This window comes from Carcharhinus amblyrhynchos, chromosome 34, assembly GCF_965287045.1.
Source record: "Carcharhinus amblyrhynchos chromosome 34, sCarAmb.v2.hapA, whole genome shotgun sequence".
NCBI classification, from domain to species: domain Eukaryota; kingdom Metazoa; phylum Chordata; class Chondrichthyes; order Carcharhiniformes; family Carcharhinidae; genus Carcharhinus; species Carcharhinus amblyrhynchos.
In genome coordinates, this window is record NC_137357.1 from 13,595,711 (window position 1) to 13,609,939 (window position 14,229).

Sequence of the window (14,229 nt, forward strand, 5' to 3'; positions counted from 1 at the left end):
TGAATACAATTTCTATCACCTGCTGTGGCGGGATTCGAACCTGGTTCCCAGAACAATAGCTGAGTTTCTGAATCAATAGTCTAGCGATAATACCACTCGGCCATTGCCTCCCCCTGCATATCTCCTCACTCTATCCACATTTCTCTGTATCTGTTGAGGCAGCAGCCCCATCACTGACCCCTGGAGGCACCATTATTTACAGCCTTCTCATCCATGGAGCAGCACTGTGTGGCTGGAATTTTGCCGGGACGGCCGAGGCTCGGAGAACGGCACTCTCTGTTGGCCTCGGGTGGGATCGTACGAACTTCGTTGGGACGTGCCTGTAAAATTCCACTGTGTTTTCTACCTGGAACCATCTTCCTCTCCATGTTCCCAAACTCCTTTTAGCAGTGTACATGCAGCCCACCTTCCTGTCTCTTTCTCTTCCTCACAAAAGCAGAACTTGCACCCAGCTTTCCTTGCATTTCGGAAAACCCACCAACACATTTCCTTCAGAGCTAGCCTTTGCCCAGAACCTCTGCTAGATTTGTCAGGCATTACTTTGTGTGCTGTAGCCCGCACTGCCCCAGCTTTTTAACGTTGGTCTTTAAGAATTAGCTTTCACCGATGGAATGGACTTGAGAAAGTTGCTCAGTATTGAGATTGAACTGAGCAGATGTGTATAGTAGGCAGCACCGTGGGTGCTGGTCAGTCAGTGATGTGATTTAACACGTTTACTGTTGAATCCTGTATTCCAACTGTGCAAGTTCTTTATTAATTATGTTATCTTTTTCACTGCAGAGACCTCTCCAATAACAGAATTGGATGCCTGAATCCTGCAATGTTTCAGAGCCTGACCAGTCTGACTAAATTGTGAGTAGGTTCAGTCTTAGCTACTGCCTTGTACCTTCTGTCGCTGGGACAGGCTCGTTTCTCTTTGAGTAGAAAAGGTGAAGAAGAGATTTGATGGAGCAGTTCAAATCATTTCAGGATGTTTCTCGTGTAAATAATAACCTGTTCCAGGTGGCAGGAAGTAGAGATTATAGATTTCAGTTGATTGGCAAAATAACCAGAGGTTGGCATGAGGTAAAGATGTTTCGACTAGGAGCGCACTGATGAACAAAGCGATGATAGAAGATTAATGATAGCTTAGAAAATTAATAAACAAAGGCAAGAAATTTGTCAGTGTAATGGGGAAGGCAGGCGTTTCGATGTAGGTATGATGGGCTGAATGGTCTCTGTGATTGTGTTTGGTGATTCCCACAGGCATCCTGGCATTATCTTTGGGCTCTTGCTACAGGCCAGTGTCCTTGTGGTGATCCCAGGCATTTGCCTTCAAAGAGGTTGTGTTTTTGGGTAAAATGTTGCCAGGGTGGGTGATATAACAGCGTGGAGAAGGGGGTCTCTCTGAGGCTTTCATCCAGAGATGATGGATAAATTTGGAACATTGGAGAAAGGATCGAAAAGAGAAGGAAACTTGCATTTCGATAATGCTGTTCCCCTCCTGGGAGTGTCTCAAAGCGTCTCCAACAAATGAGTTACATTTAAGAACATAAGAAATAGGAGCAGGAGTAGGCTATCTAGCCCCTCAAGCCTGCTCTGCCATGCAATAAGATCATGGCTGATCTATAAGATCAAGGCCATTCAATAAGATCATGGCTTGGATGTGAGGTCAGCACAGCTCTCAATCTGTGCACAGCAAGATCCCACTATTGGCAGTCAGATACATGGCTGGTTAATAATTTCTCACAGTTGTCAGTTGAAGAATGAACATTGTTTTTTATGACTGTACGGTGGGACAATTGATCTCCATGTTGTCGCACCAATTCAGAACATCAACTCCACATTCCGTCTACTTAGAACATCCTTTGACTCCCTTCATAGGCAATAATCTTTCTCCCTCTGCCATAAAAAATATTCAATCACCCTGCCTCTCCTGCTGTCCTGGGAAGAGTTCTAATGGTTCACAACCCTCTGAGAGACAAAACATATTCTTATTTCCATCTCTTTAAACTGTGTCCCCAAGTCTCTCCTTTCAGCATCCACTCTGTCAAGGCTCATCTCTCAATAAGGTCGCCTCTCATTCTGCTAAACTCCAATGGGTATAGGCCCAGTCTCTTCAACCTTTCCACACATGATCGGCCCCTGAGCCCAGGTATCAGCTTCTAATGCAGTTATCTCCTTCTTTAAATAAGAAGATCAAAACTGTACACATTATTCCAGATGTGATCTCACCAACACCCTGTGTAGCTGCAATAAACCTCCCCTACTTCTATATTCCATTCCCCTTGCAATAAACACCAGCATTCCATCTGTCTTCCTAATTACTTACTCTACCTGCATACTAACTTTTCCTGATTCAGGTATCAGGACACTCAGATCCCTCTGTAGCTCAGAGTTCTGCCATCTCTCCCCATTGAAATAGTATACTGCTCTTTCCTTCTTCCTACCAGAGTAGAACCAGTTCACATTTTTTGACATCATGCTCCATCTGCCAAACTTCACCCATTCACTTCATCTCTCCATGTCTTGTTTAAACTCCTTCTGCCGGCGTCACAACTCACTTTCCTGCCTGATCGACAAAGTTTAGTAACCAATACATCTGGGCCCTCCTCCAAGTCATTGATAATAAATAAACTGTAAATAGTTGAGACCCCAGCATTGAATCCTGTGGCACTCCATCCGTCACATCCTGAAAATGACCCATTTATGCTTACTCTCTGTTGCCTTTTAGTTAACCAATCCTCTACCCATGTTAATATGTTACCCCCAACACCATGACCTTTTATTTTGTGGAGTAACCTTTGATGTGGCTCCTGGTCAGATGGTTCCAGAAATCTCAATACACCACATTCACAGGTTCCCCTTTATTGCTTGTAACTTCCCCAAAGAAGTCCAACAGATTGATCAGATGTGATTTCCCTTCTATAAAACCATGTGGACCCTGCCTGATAGCATTGTGATTTTGAAGTGCCCTATATAAATCCCTTAATACCAGAGTCCAGGTATGAAGGTAACTACTGGCCTGCAGTTTCCTGATTTCTGTCACCCTTCTTTCTTTAATAGAGGAGTCATGTTTGTTCAATCTATATGTAGATTAAAATCACCCATGATTGTTGCCACGCCTTTCTCCCAAGCCTCCATTATTTCTTGTTCCATACCATGTTCCATGGCGTGGTTCCTGTTCAGGAGCTTGTAAACCACTCTCACAATTCCTCATCTTGGCTGAACAAGTCTGGTGGACAGGGGGAGGTAAATCTGAGGAACAAGTGGCTTGTGATCTTTGAGATCACTTTATGTTCCCTTCTCTCAATGTCATAATCCTTTCTAGTAAAGAATCCTGAGCTCAGTGAGGGACACTGGGGAAAGGTTGCCCCAGTTGTCTGTGCGGAATATATCACAGCAATTGTGTTGCAAGTTTTGGTGCATCGTGCTGTCCCTTTGCTTCTGTCTCCACTTTAATGGAATGAGATTTCCTTCAAACTGACTATTGTTCGGAATAGCATAGGAATAACTGGTATTTGTACAGAACTTTTAAGCCAAGGTGCTTCTCAGGAAGGTTATGAAGCAAATTTAGATAGTGAGCCATGTGGTAAGATATAGGATGGGAAATAAAGTACGATCGAAGAGTTTGATGTCAAGGAATATCTGAGGAGAGAGATGTTTTGGCAGGGAATTCCAGAGCTAAGAGTTCGGACAGCTGAAGGCCAAGGCTGAAGATAAGGGTATACAAGAAGCTGGAATTACAGCACGCAGGCATCTTGGAGGATTGTAGTGCTGGGGGATGGTTTTGCAGAGATAACGAGCAGTGAAACCACAGAGCGTTTGGAAAACCAGAATGGGGGTTTGAACTGCTCCAAACCTGCGCTACATTCTCAACATTTCCTGTGTTAAATTGTCACGATGCTCTGGGAATTTCTAACAGCTGTTTTGTTTTTACACAGGAACCTGTCAGGAAACATCTTCTCCACCCTTCACCCAGATCTGTTTGGTGCCTTGGTTTCTCTGAAAGCTGTGTGAGTATGACGGAGATTGTTCATGCTTTTGCTTCACTTGCCTTCTCTCGGTCTCAGTCTTGGGCTCTGGAGTTGGAATATTCTGACTCCTGTTCTGTGCTGAATCTGGGTATGGGCAGATGCCTCGCTCTTGCCAGGGTTTTTGGAGATTACACCTGTTTCCAGTGGGTGGAATTGGATCAGTTCATGGGCACTCAGCAGGGTGGAGAATAAATCCCAAGTGAACAAGCTTGTGGACTTGCCTCCAAAGCCCACAAAATGATCCTACAGATGACTGTTCAGTGTGATTGTATAACATTCACTCTTTGAATACATGCTTCATTTCTAATATATTAAAAATCTTGCCTCTGTGCACTGACTATGAACAAAACCTAAAGTCTTGTTGCAATGCCTTTGTGTCAGCCTATTGCATTGAAAAAGTCTTGCGCTCATATACATAGTGGGAGCTCCTGATGTCAACATGTCACACTGTAGTGATGCCCTCCCTCCAGTGATGGTGCTGTCACACCTCTGTGTCTGCTCTGCACCAAGACAGAGCAATGCTTTTGCTCCAGCTCCACTTTGCTTTCCAAATTGTCCCAAGTTTTCCCATCAACTTGCAGTGAAGTAATATCAAAACAGTATCGTATTCCATAACGCCAAGGGCAGAATGCATGGTTGTAAAATGTAGACAGAATTACTATTGCATTCCTGGTCCAATTCTCTGTTGCTGTTTAAGCACCCTTCACCTGATTGTTACATTTAGTCTTGGCGCATTGCCACAGGAGGGGAGCTGGTTTGAACTGAAACGCTGTGTTAAAATGTTTCACCGAGGAATGCCTTCAACTGCTGCTGATGTCAAATGCAGTGACCTCCCTGTCTTAGCCAACCTGTCAGAGAGTGTGGGAAGCAGCGAGTCAGTACTCTGAGCGCCAGGAAACTGCTACAGTGACACCAGGCAACACGGCAGTGGATTCTGTGGCTGTGTGAGAGAGAGAGAGAGTGAAAAAGCACAAAGTAAAATCAGAAATATTCTCCCTTGCCTCTCCCGCCTCGTCTGGTTTGAATTAATTTTATGAATTTTATTTAGAGGATCACAGCAGGTATAAATCTCAAAGTAATGCTGAATTAATCCATTTGTTGACCTGGAGATAGGGAGGGGGAAAAGCCATTGAGGAATTTGAACACAAAATTGTGAGGTATGAAGCCAGACTGATGGTTTCTTTCCTGATTATTGAACGTACCCCACATGCCAAGCAGCTGGAACTTAGCTGTGAATCTAACCCATGATACTATAAGATATAGGAGCAGAATGAGGCCGTTCGGCCCATTGAGTCTGCTCCACCATTCAATCATGGCTTCTCAACCCCATTCTGAGGCAGGTTCCCAAGAGTTAAAGGTCTGTGTGCCCCTCACTTTGGTGAACTCACCGAAACATCACATTTCCCTGATCGACAGCTCTTAGTGGGATGTTACTTGTATCCTGGTAGCCACGGTAAATGTGTGGGATAAATATGGGGTTCGGGTGGGGGGAAGGGTCTGAGTAAAGCACAGTATCAGAGAGAGTCGGTGCAGACTCGATGGGCCGACTGGCCTCCCTCTGCATGGTCGGGATTCTATGATTTCCCTATTGTGAGGACCAATGGAAAACACCTTCTCAATTCACCTGCCCTGTCCTTGTTTTCCAGTCATGATGTCGAGATGCCGGCATTGGACTGGGGTAAACACAATAAGAAGTCTCACAACACCAGGTTAAAGTCCAACCAGTTTATTTGATATCAGATAAACTGGTTGGACTTTAACCTGGTGTTGTGAGACTTCTTACTTGTTTTCCAGTGTCAGCTCCCCAGACTCACTCTCTCACTCTCGAAACACTGCTCAATTTGTAAACTCTTTTTTAGAAACTCTTGAGGGTGATATATACCTCTATCATGTCCCCCCTCAATCTCCGTCTTTCCAAGGAGAATAGCCCCAGTTTCTCCAACCTTTCCTCGTAACCCAGCCCCTCCATGCCAGGCAACATCCTGGTAAACCTCCTCTGCACCCTTTCCAGAGACTCCACGTCCTTCCGGTAGTAAGGTGACCAGAACTGGACGCAGTACTCCAAATGCGGTCTAACCAACGTTCTGTACAACTGAAGCATTAGACGGCAGCTTTTATACTCCATACCCCTTCCTATAAAGGCTAACATCCCATAAGCCTTCCTAACAACCTTCTCCACTTGGGACGCAACCTTCATGGAATTGTGAACCTGCACTCCCAGGTCCCTCTGTATGTCTATACTCCTAATCGGCCTACCTTTTATCACATAGCTCCTCTCTGCATTATTCCGTCCAAAATGCATCACCTCGCATTTGTCAGGATTAAATTCCATCTGCCCAATGCACCAACCTATCTATATCCTGTTGTATCACCTGACAATCCACTTCAGTACCCGCCAACCCTGCCATCTTGGTGTCATCAGCAAACTTGCTGATCACACCACCTACGCTCTCTTCCAAGTCATTTATGTAGACTACAAAGAGGAGAGGTCCCAGTACTGAGCCCTGCGGCACACCACTGGTCACTGGCCTCCAGCCCGACAAGGTCCCCTCCACAACTACCCTCTGTCTCCTATTACCCAGCCAGTTCTCAATCCACCTAGCTACCTGACCTCGTATCCCATGCGCCTTAACCTTTTCTACCAGCCTACCATGAGGGACTTTGTCAAACGCCTTAAATCCATATAGATGACATCAACGGCTCTCCCATCGTCAACCGTTTTTGTCACCTCCTCAAAGAATTCCACCAGATTCGTAAGGCAAGACCTCCCTCTAACAAAGCCATGTTGCGTATTCCTAATCAGATCGCAACGCTCCAAATGCTCATACATCCTACCCCTAAGTATTTTTTCCATTAATTTCCCTACCACCGATGTCAAACTCACCCGTTTATAATTTCCAGGGTTGTCCCTACTACCTTTTTTGAACAGCGGTACCACATTAGCAGGAGCAAGGGTCTGATAGACAAGGGAGAGCTCTCAGGCCCCTGCTGCTGCAGGCTGCCTGAAGCAGGTCCCTCACCCCCTGCAAATGCGGGGGCCCGCGGCCTGAGATACAGGCCCTGCCAGCACCCCCACTTCGCAACCATCCAGGCTGACCGTGGATCCCTCCCCCACCTCTGTTTGCTGCACACTGGCAGTGGGCCCCTTCCCTGTTCACCCCCGTCCCCGATTCACCCCTGCCCCATTAACCCTTTCCCCCACATTGCTTCTCCTCCCATTGGCCCTGCCCCCACTACCCCATCCCCCCACTGGCCCTATCCTCAATGGCCCCGCTACCATTAGCCCCTTGCCCTGGCACTGCCTGGAGACCATTACCCAGATGCAGGACTGGCATTGCCCAGATGCCAGGGTGGCACTGCCAGTCTGGAACTGCCTCGGGCACCTTCCCCTTACCCTCGGCCTCCCCGAGGCTGCTCAATGACCTCTGGTTCCACAGGCGAGGCCAAGGCAACTGCTTCCTGTTCATGGGGAGCGTGCCTATTCCTCTCCAGCGAGAACGTTTCCTGGTGAGGTTATAAAGAGGGGCTAAGCCTGGAAGATTGTGCGACAGGCTCGCTAAGCAGATATTAAACAGCATTATCATAAATTTCCATACATTAACCTGCCTGATGCCCATTTCCAGTGAGAGACGAACCACACCGGAAATCCGGTGCTCATAAAATGGCACCGGTCGCGATAACCGACCCAATTGCACTAATTGCTTTACAACCCACTTTACCACCACGTCACACCCTACAACGGGCACAATGCGGTGGTAAAATCACCCCCTAAGCGTTTTGCCTCCAGCTAGCTTTCTTTGATATTCACCTCCTTCTTAATCTTTTAGCCCTTCTTTGCTGTTCTTTATGTTCTGCCAAATCTTCTGACCTGCCCCCCCCGATCCCTGTGTAATTGCATGCTTTTTCTTTCGCTTTGAGGCTGTCATCATCTCTTTTTTGAGTTAATCATGGTTGGGATGCCTCCTCTCTGTGGAATGTTTCTTTCTCAACTCTCTTTGCCGTCCTCTCCCCACCCCCAGCAGCTAACATCTTTGGCAGCTCTGATTCCAATGCCAGTGTATGCTTTCACTTTCAGAGATTTCAATTCTGAATTCCTGATCTGTGACTGTAACATGCGGTGGGTGCTAAACTGGAAGAAAAACAGCTCTGTGCGAATCAGCGAGGAGACAGTCTGTGCTTATCCAAAAACACTGAGGGGGCAGCTGTTCAAAGACTTGAAGGAAAGCCAATTGGTGTGTGGTAAGTGCAACAACAACTTGCATTTATATAACACGTTTAACATCATCCCAAGGTGCTTTGCAGGATCAACCCACATGGACAAATGTTGACATTTAAGCGCTTGGCCAAAGCTTCAATCAGCATCTCAAAGGGGAAGCGGGAAGAGGCTAGGTTCTAGGAGGGAATTCCAGAGCTGAGGCAAGGCTGCCAATTAACTTTGGGAATGTGCACAAGACCGGAATTAGAGGAGCGCAGAGATCTCAGAGAGCTCCACATCTGGGGAGGGTTAGAGAGGGGAGACATGTATTGCTGGGTGGAACTCCAGGAATTTACAAAGTCTCCCCTGGGATGTAGCCAGTGAGGAGCTTATGAGGAGATCTGAGATGTTGGGAAACTGGCAGACTCGCAAGTGTCCTCTTCAGGTGGACAATGAGACATTGTTTCCATTGGTCCTGGAAATGAGAGGGAGTAAAGAATGGAAGGGGAGGTTCTTACTCACCTTTGTACAGAATAGGTAGAGTTTGGAATCCCTGCCAGACACCTCGCTTATCTTCAAAAACTTCGATAGTTTCTTCAGAGAGAGGGAAAGAGGGGTCAAACATAGCAGATGCACTGGCAGTCACATTCCAAAAATCCCAGAGGATTGGAAAACTGCCAAAAATTCAAAAAGGCAGGGAGAGAAAAATCAGGTCACTCGAGGCCGGTTAGCTTAACTTATGTCAATGGTAAAATATTAGAGCCCATTATAAAGGATTCAATAGCAGAACATTGGGAAATATATGACATAATCAAACAGAGTCAGCATGGCTTCATGATGGTCTAATCACGCCTGACAGATCTATTAGAATTCTTTGGCTAGGTAGCAGGGGAACCAATAGATGTCACATACTTGGATTTCCAAAAACTATCCAATAAACTACTGCACAAATAGCTACTTAATATGAGTCCATGGTGATGGGGTAGTATATGAGCTTGGATAGAGGATTGGCTTACTGATAGAATGATGTAGACTGGGGTAAGTAGAGTAACTAGTCTCATATCACCAGGTTAGAGTCCAACAGGTTTATTTGGCAGCACTAGCTTTTGGAGTTTCAGGTTCCTTCATCAGGTGAGTGAGGACTTGTGTTCACAAACAGGTCATATACAGACACAAACTCAATTTACAAGATAATGGTTGGAATGCGAGTCTTTACAGGTAATCAAATCTTCAAGGTACAGACAGTGTGAATGGAGAGAGAGACAAGCACAGTTTAAAGACATGTGTATTGTCTCCAGACAGATCAGTTAGTGAGATTTTACAAGCCCACGCAAGTTGTGGAGGTTACAGATAGTGTGACACGAATCCAAGATCCCGGTTAAGGCCGTCCTCATGTGTGCGAAACTTGGCTATCAGTTTCTGCTCAGCGATTCTGTGCTGTCGTGTGTCGTGAAGGCCGCCTTGGAGAACATTTACCCAAAGATCAGAAGCTGAAGGCCTGTGACTGCTGAAGTGTTCCCCAAGAGGAACAGTCATTTGTCGAGCGGTGTTCATTCATTCATTGTCGTAGCGTCTGCATGGTCTCCCCAATGGACCAAGCCTCGGGACATCCTTTCCTGCAGCGTATCAGGTAGACAATGTTGACCGAGTCACAAGAGTATGTACTGAGTACCTGGTGGATGGTGTTCTCACGTGAGATGATGGCATCTTACTGATAGAAGACAGAGAGTTGGGATAAGAAGAACATTTTCAGGATGGCAACATGTAACTAACGGAGTGCTACAGGGATCTGTGCTGGGGGCACAGTTATTTATAACACATGTGAATGATCTAGACAAGGGAAGTGAATGTCCTCTTCCCAAGTTTACATTTGACACAAGAATAGGTGGGAAGGTGAGCGGTGAGGATGATACAAAGAGTCTACAGTAGGAAATAGACAGTGGGCAAACAGATCATCTCGATAGTGAATATTTTTTCCCAAAGGTGAGGGAGTCTAAAACTGGAGGGCATAGAGTTAAGGTGAGAGGAGAGAGATATAGAAGGGTCCAGAGGGGTGATTTTCTCACACAGAGGGTGGTGAGTGTCTGGAACAAACTGCCAGAGGTAGTAGTAGAGGCGGGAACAATTTTGTCTTTTAAAAAGCATTTTGACGGTTACGTGGGTAAAATGGGTATAGAGGGATGTGGGCCAAACGCAGGCAATTGGGACTAGCTTAGGGGTTTTTAAAAAAAGGGTGGCATGGACAAGTTGGGCTGAAGGGCCTGTTTCCACGCTGTAAACCTCAATGACTCGAAGACAAGGGAAGAATTTACAGATTCTGCACTGACAGTGACCCAGGCAGGAATTGTGGGATGGTCTTATCGGGAGAGATTGAATAGATGGGCCTGTACTCATTGGAGGAGGCGATCTTAGTGAGACATGCAGGATTCTCAGGTGGGTTTGACAAGGTCGATGCTGAGAAGCTGTTTCATTGTGGGAGAGTCTTGGACCGGAGGGCATCATGTCAGAGTAAGGAGTCACCCTTTTAAGATGAGGAGGAGTTTCTTCTTGCAGAGGGTAGTGAATCTGTGAAATTCTTTATTGTACAGGCTGGATTATTAAATATGCTCAAGGCTGAGGTGGACAGAATTTTAATCAGGGAGGGAATCCAGGGCTATGGGGATAAGGTGGGAAAGTGGAGCTGAGGGTTTTTTTTAACTCATACTTGGGTGTCACTAGCTCGGCCAGCATTTATTGCCCATCCCGAGTTGTCCCTTGAGAAGGTGGTGGTGAGCTGCCTTCTTGAATCATTGCTGTCCATGTTCCATGGGTTGATCCACAGTGACGTGAGGGAAGGAATTCCAGGATGATATTGAGCATCTTGAGTGTTGTTGGAGCTGCACCCATCCAGGTAAGTGAGGAGTACTCCATTACACTCCTGACTTGTGCCTTGTAGATGATGGATCAGCTCTGGGGAGTTAGGAGGTGAGTTACTGACCGCAGTATTCCTAGCCTGTGACCTGCTCTTGCAGACACTGTGTTTATGTGGTGAGTCCAGTTGAGTTTCTGGTCAATGGTAACCCCAAGGATATTGACAGTGGGAGATTCAGTGATGGTAACGCCATTGCATGTCAAGGGGCAGTGGTTAGAGTGTCTCTTATTGGTGCTGGCCATTGCCTGACATTTGTGTGGAGTGAATGCTAGTTGCCACTTGTCAGCCCAAGCTTGGAAATTGTCCAGATTTTGCGACATTTGAACATGGGTTGCTTCAGTATCTGAGGAGTGGCGAACGGTGCTGAACGTTGTGCAATCATCGGTGAACATCCCCACTTCTGATCTTATAACGGAGGGAAGGTCATTGATGAAGCAGCTGAAGATTGTTGGGCCTGGGACATTACTCTGAGAGACTCCTGCTGAGACTTCCTGGAGCTGGGATTGTTTACCTCCAACTATCGCAACCATCTTCCTGCGTGCTAGGTGTGGCTCCAATCAGTGGAGAGTTTGCCCCTGATATCCATTGGCTCCAGTTTAGCTGGGGCTTCTTGATGCCACGTTTGGTCGAATGCAGCCTTGTTATGTGGGCCGTCACTCTCAGCTCACCTCTGGAATCCAATTCTTTTGTCTATGTTTGAACCAAGACAGGAGGTCAGGAGTTGAGTGACCCTGGTAGAACCCAAACTGGGCAGGTTAATGCTGAGTAAGTGCCACATGGTAACATTGTCAGTGACCTCTTCCATCACTTTACTGATGAGCCAGAGTAGACTGATGGGTGGTAACTGGCTGGGTTGGATTTGTCCCGCTTTTGTGCACAGGACAAACCTTTCTTTTAATTCATTCCTGGGATATGGGCGTCGTTGGTTGGCCAGCATTTATTGCCCAAGCCTAGTTGCCTGAGGGCAGTTGAGAGTCAAGCACATGGCTGTGGCTCTGGAGTCATGTGTAGGTCAGACCGGGTAAGGACAGCAGATTTCCTTCCTTAGAGGACATTAGTGAACCAGATGGGTTTTTCCAACAATCAACAATGGTTTCATAATCACCAGTAGACTCTTAATTCCAGATTTTTGTTTATTGAATTCAAATTCCATCATCTGCTGTGGTCGGGATTTGAACCTGGGACCCCCAGAACATTAGATGAGTTTCCAGATTGATAGTTGAGCAATGGGCCATTGCCTCCCCTGGGAAATTTTCCACATTGTAGAGTAGATGTCAGTGCTGTAGCTGCACTGGAACAACGTGGCGAAGGATGAAGCTAGTTCTGGAGCACAAGTCTTTAGTCTGTCATCAGAAGATTGTCAGGGCCTATTGTCTTTGCAGTATCCAATGTCTTCAGCCATTTCTTGATATCAGACGGAGTGAATCGAATGAGCTGAAGACTGGAATCTGTGATGCTGGGAACCTCTGGAGAAGGCCGAGATGGACCATCCACTCGTCACTTCTGGCTGAAGATTGTTGCGAATGCTTCAGCCTTATCTTTTACCCTGATGTGCTGAGCTCCTCCCCCGTTGAGGATGGGGAAAAAGATGGAGTCTCCTCCTCCAGTGATTTATTTGTCCATCACCTTTCACGGCTGGATGTGGTAGGCCTGCAGAGCTTAGTTCTGATCCGTGGTTGTAGAATTGTTTAACTCTGTTCATTGAGTACTGTTTCCACTGTTTGGTACACATGTTGTTACTTCTCTAGGTTGACACCTTATTTTTTGGTGTCCCTGATGTTGCTCTTGGCATGGCCTCCTGCACCCTTCATTGAACCAGGTTTGATCCTATAACTTGGTGCTGATAGTAGAGTAAGGGATATGCCGTGTCCTGAGGTATGATTTAATTTGATTTGATTTATTATTGCTACATGTATTAACATAAAATGAAAAGTATTGTTTCTTGCGCGCTATACAGACAAAGCACACCGTTCATAGAGAAGGAAAGGAGAGAGTGCAGAATGTAGTGTTACAGTCATAGCTAGGGTGCAGAGAAAGATCAACTTAATGCGAGGTAAGTCCATTCAGAAGTCTGACAGCGGCAGGGAAGAAGCTGTTCTTGAGTCGGTTGGTCCGTGACTTCAGACTTTTGTATCTTTTTCCCGATGGAAGAAGGTGGAAGAGAGAATGTCCGGGGTGTGTGGAGTCCTTAATTATACTGGCTGCTTTGCCGAGGCAGCGGGAAATGTAGACAGAGTCAATGGATGGGAGGCTGGTTTGTGTGATGGATTGGGCTACATTCACGACCTTTTGTAGTTTCTTGCAGTCTTGGGCAGAGCAGGAGCCCATACCAAGCTGTAATATAACCAGAAAGAATGCTTTCTATGGTGTATCTGTAAAAGTTGTTGAGAGTCGTAAGTGAATGCCAAATTTCTTTAGTCTTCTGAGAAAGTAAAGATGTTGGTGGGCTTTCTTAACAATAGTGTCAGCATGAATGAATGGAAGGTATGATTCCATGAGTCTGATTGTATAGGGGCTGTTGCTTGACTGATCTGTGAGAAAGTTCCCCCAGCTTTGGCACAAGCACTCGGATTTAGTAAGGAGGACTTTGTAGGGTTGACAGGGCTGGGTTTGCTGATGTCGCTGTCAGTGCCTCGATCAATACTGGTCTGACCAGTTTCATTCCTTTCAGAATGGTTTGATTGAACTGAGAGACCATTAAAGAGCCAACCACATGCCTGTGGGTCTGGAAGTGTATGTAGGCCAGGTGAGGCGATGGCCAAGTGGTATCATCGCTCGACTATTCATCCAGAAACTCAGCTAATGTTCTGGGGACTCAGGTTCGTATCCCACCTTGACACTTGGTAGAATTTGAGTTCAATAAAAAGATCTGGAATTAAAAATCTACTGATGATCATGAAACCATTTTTGATTGTCGGAAAAACCCATCTGGTTCACTAATGTCCTTGAGAAAAGAAAATCTGCTGACCTTATCTGGCCTGGCCTACATGTGACTCCAGAGCCCAGCAATGAGGCTGACTCTCAACTTGCCTCTGAAATGGTCGAGTGAGACACTCAGTTCAGGGGCAGTTAGGGATGGGCAACAAATGATGCCCATGAACGAATTA

General features: G+C 46.2%; 1 protein-coding gene across 1 annotated transcript in view; it reads left to right on the forward strand.

Annotated features, from left to right (window-relative positions):
- adgra2 (adhesion G protein-coupled receptor A2) overlaps window positions 1–14,229 on the forward strand; it is a 132,669-nt gene that overhangs the window by 76,865 nt on the left and 41,575 nt on the right. Inside the window, exons 4-6 of the mRNA XM_080217040.1 lie at window positions 781–852; window positions 3,924–3,995; window positions 8,092–8,255. Of these exons, the coding sequence (XP_080073166.1) occupies window positions 781–852; window positions 3,924–3,995; window positions 8,092–8,255 (308 nt within the window). The remainder of the gene's footprint in view (window positions 1–780; window positions 853–3,923; window positions 3,996–8,091; window positions 8,256–14,229) is intronic.